This window comes from Rhagoletis pomonella, unplaced genomic scaffold (assembly GCF_013731165.1).
Source record: "Rhagoletis pomonella isolate Grant_MI unplaced genomic scaffold, Rhpom_1.0 Rhpom_scaffold_02643, whole genome shotgun sequence".
NCBI classification, from domain to species: Eukaryota; Metazoa; Arthropoda; class Insecta; order Diptera; family Tephritidae; genus Rhagoletis; species Rhagoletis pomonella.
The window spans coordinates 8,938-11,366 of NW_023461196.1; the positions used below are offsets into that span (position 1 = coordinate 8,938).

The 2,429-nt window shown below is 38.4% G+C and overlaps 1 protein-coding gene across 1 annotated transcript; it reads left to right on the forward strand.

Moving 5' to 3' along the window:
• The first annotated feature begins 380 nt into the window (after positions 1-380).
• Positions 381-2,152, forward strand: LOC118753582. Its single transcript, XM_036488465.1, has 4 exons — positions 381-490; positions 555-915; positions 982-1,211; positions 1,274-2,152. The coding sequence occupies exons 2-4, from the start codon at positions 616-618 to the stop codon at positions 2,130-2,132; spliced, it is 1,389 nt and encodes a 462-aa protein (XP_036344358.1). The 5' UTR covers positions 381-490; positions 555-615; the 3' UTR covers positions 2,133-2,152.
• The last annotated feature ends 277 nt before the right edge of the window (positions 2,153-2,429 follow it).

Below are 2,429 nucleotides of genomic sequence, written 5' to 3' on the forward strand. Positions count from 1 at the left end.
AGAACCCACAGTCAGGTCCAAATAGTGTAAAACCTAATAAAATTAAAAAATATTACGAAATAAAATATGAGTTATAGCCAAAACCACATATCTGAACAATCAGTTGTATGGGAGTAAATTAACTTTAAAAATGTGGGAATTATTAATAATAAAACTTAAAATGTAAGCCAATTTTCAAGTACCGTTATCTCGAAAACCGGAGTCAATCTGGCAAAACGGGGGACGCCATTGAATTTATAAGATCTCAATTAAGTAAGATCAGCTTTTAAATAAAACCTTTTCCGAAAAAAAAATTCAAAACCAGAGAACAGTGTTATAAACGACGAAAATTTAACTTTCAGAGCTCCAAAACTTCCTTCCTAAATATCTCAAATATTTGACGTGATACGGATTTTCTGGAAACGCCATGGTTATCTAGAGGCCAAAATTAAGTTTTTGTGCTTGGCCGTTTAGCTGTGATATTTTTGCCTCCCTACTGTGTAATTAGTTGGTAAGAAAATGTATTATATGCAAAATAACACCTACTTATAATTCTATTTACATGTATTTTCAAGATCCGTCCTCACCAACCGGCTTGATGACACGAGAGGGTCTCATCGAACCCGCTCCATAATCATGTATGGGCGTAGTGACCTAGCGAGTACAGGCCAGAGCGCCCGGACTATTACCAGTTTGCTACAAGAATCTACAGATACAACCAACAAACTTACAACTTGCACTAAAAAGAATGTTCAACGTATCAGTAACAGTGTTCAGGAACAAATTGAACAACTTTTTACTGATGTAGCTAAAGATGCTACGTGCAGCTTTCCAGTGGTTTACTTAGGCTCTCTATCATTAAAATCTAAAGTTACAAGCCTTCAAGAACTACAAGGACCTCTTCGGGAACTGTATCTAAGGGACTCGCCTATTACGGTAATTTAAATAAATTACATAAATATAATATATTATATGCTTATTTCACACACATATCTAATTTAGAAACAAATGGCTGGGTTTCTGGAAATTTGTACAAAGGGATTAAGAGTTAAACTAAGCTCAACTCCTATTGAAAATGCCAAAAATTATGAAACCACTACCCCTTTCCATAATATTGCTGTTTGGTCCGCAGTAAAGTTGGTAATTTCAAATAATGATGGTAGCGCAGCCTTTTTGCCATTGATTACGGATCCCGAAAATATTGAGAAGACTTCACTGTTTCGTCCTCTGTGGTAAAGTATATGTACATGTATGTATATGTAACACAACAGTAAATATTCGATTGATTTTACAGTGGAACGGAAAATAATCAAGTACTAAACAGCGGCCTAGCTCCGATTTTCGCGGTGGTGATGCGCTCCGCAGGCTCGCCAAAAGTTCTTAAATGCCATGCATTTATATGTAAAACTACTGAAGATGCAATCGTAATTGCTGCTACACTTTATCAAAGCTTAATGGTACATGTGAATACAAGTTCGCACCGCAGTTGTAAAAGACGTGCGCCCCGAAACCAAAATGGCGTTAGTTGCGTAAGTACTGCCAGTAGTTCTGTCCGAACTGGCTCAAAATACTTATCGAATTCTCAAGCATTAGTCAATGGACGCAAGAGTTCTTTTCGCAGTTCAAGTGAAAGCTTCGGAGCGAAAACCGCCACACCTCCAAGAATAGGACGCAAGAAGCGTGTTACGAATGGCGCTCTTGCATCCAGCAATAACATTATTAATGAGGCGGAAACTACAACAGAAGAACGCAAGAGAAAATCTCACAAAAGTAAACGTGCACCATCAGTTCCAAAAGTCCTACATGCAGGTGCGTCTAGTTGTAACAAGAGTGTTCCAAGCACTCCTGGGCTCAAAGAATCCCTCTGCGATTGCTGCGGAAGCAAAAACATCAACCATAAAAATTTACGGACTGGAAAGGCTGTAGAAAGTGTGTACAAAGTTTTAGAGGTTTTAGATGCAAGACCTTTACTAATAACGGACTCAGTGGGTAGTAACTCCAATACTGGTCCACACTGTGAAACCAATGGAGATATATTAACACGAGTAGCAATACCACGATCCGGTAGCTTCCTAAATACGGGAGGACTTACGCGGTATAAATCAAGAGCTGCGCGTTGTCATTCGGGAAAATCAGGCGGTGGTGGTGGGTGAGTACTTTCTGAACTAACATAGAACCAGGCGTTATTTTTTACAATTCATAAGCGAAAATCCTCTCCAAAATTAAAATAACCTCAAAAAGTTAACGAACAGAAAACGTCCAGTTACTTCCAAAAACAAGAAGAAAAAGACAAACGAGCTTTGTTTGAGGTTTGTTGGTAAATACACATATACATATATAAGTTGTGGGAGAAAGGAAATGGGACGTTCAATGTTCACCAGTAAAGAAAAATTCGAAAGCGTCTCAAGTTCTGAACACATTGAAAACGACGAGCTACCGACCACAGCTTC

Excerpts from the sequence above, each read along its gene's own strand:
- LOC118753582 (XM_036488465.1), top strand. The coding sequence starts at position 616 with ATGTATGGGCGTAGTGACCTAGCGAGTACAGGCCAGAGCGCCCGGACT. Across the intron at positions 916-981 it reads TAAGGGACTCGCCTATTACG|AAACAAATGGCTGGGTTTCT; the intron begins GTAATTTAAATA and ends TATCTAATTTAG. Across the intron at positions 1,212-1,273 it reads TCACTGTTTCGTCCTCTGTG|TGGAACGGAAAATAATCAAG; the intron begins GTAAAGTATATG and ends TTGATTTTACAG.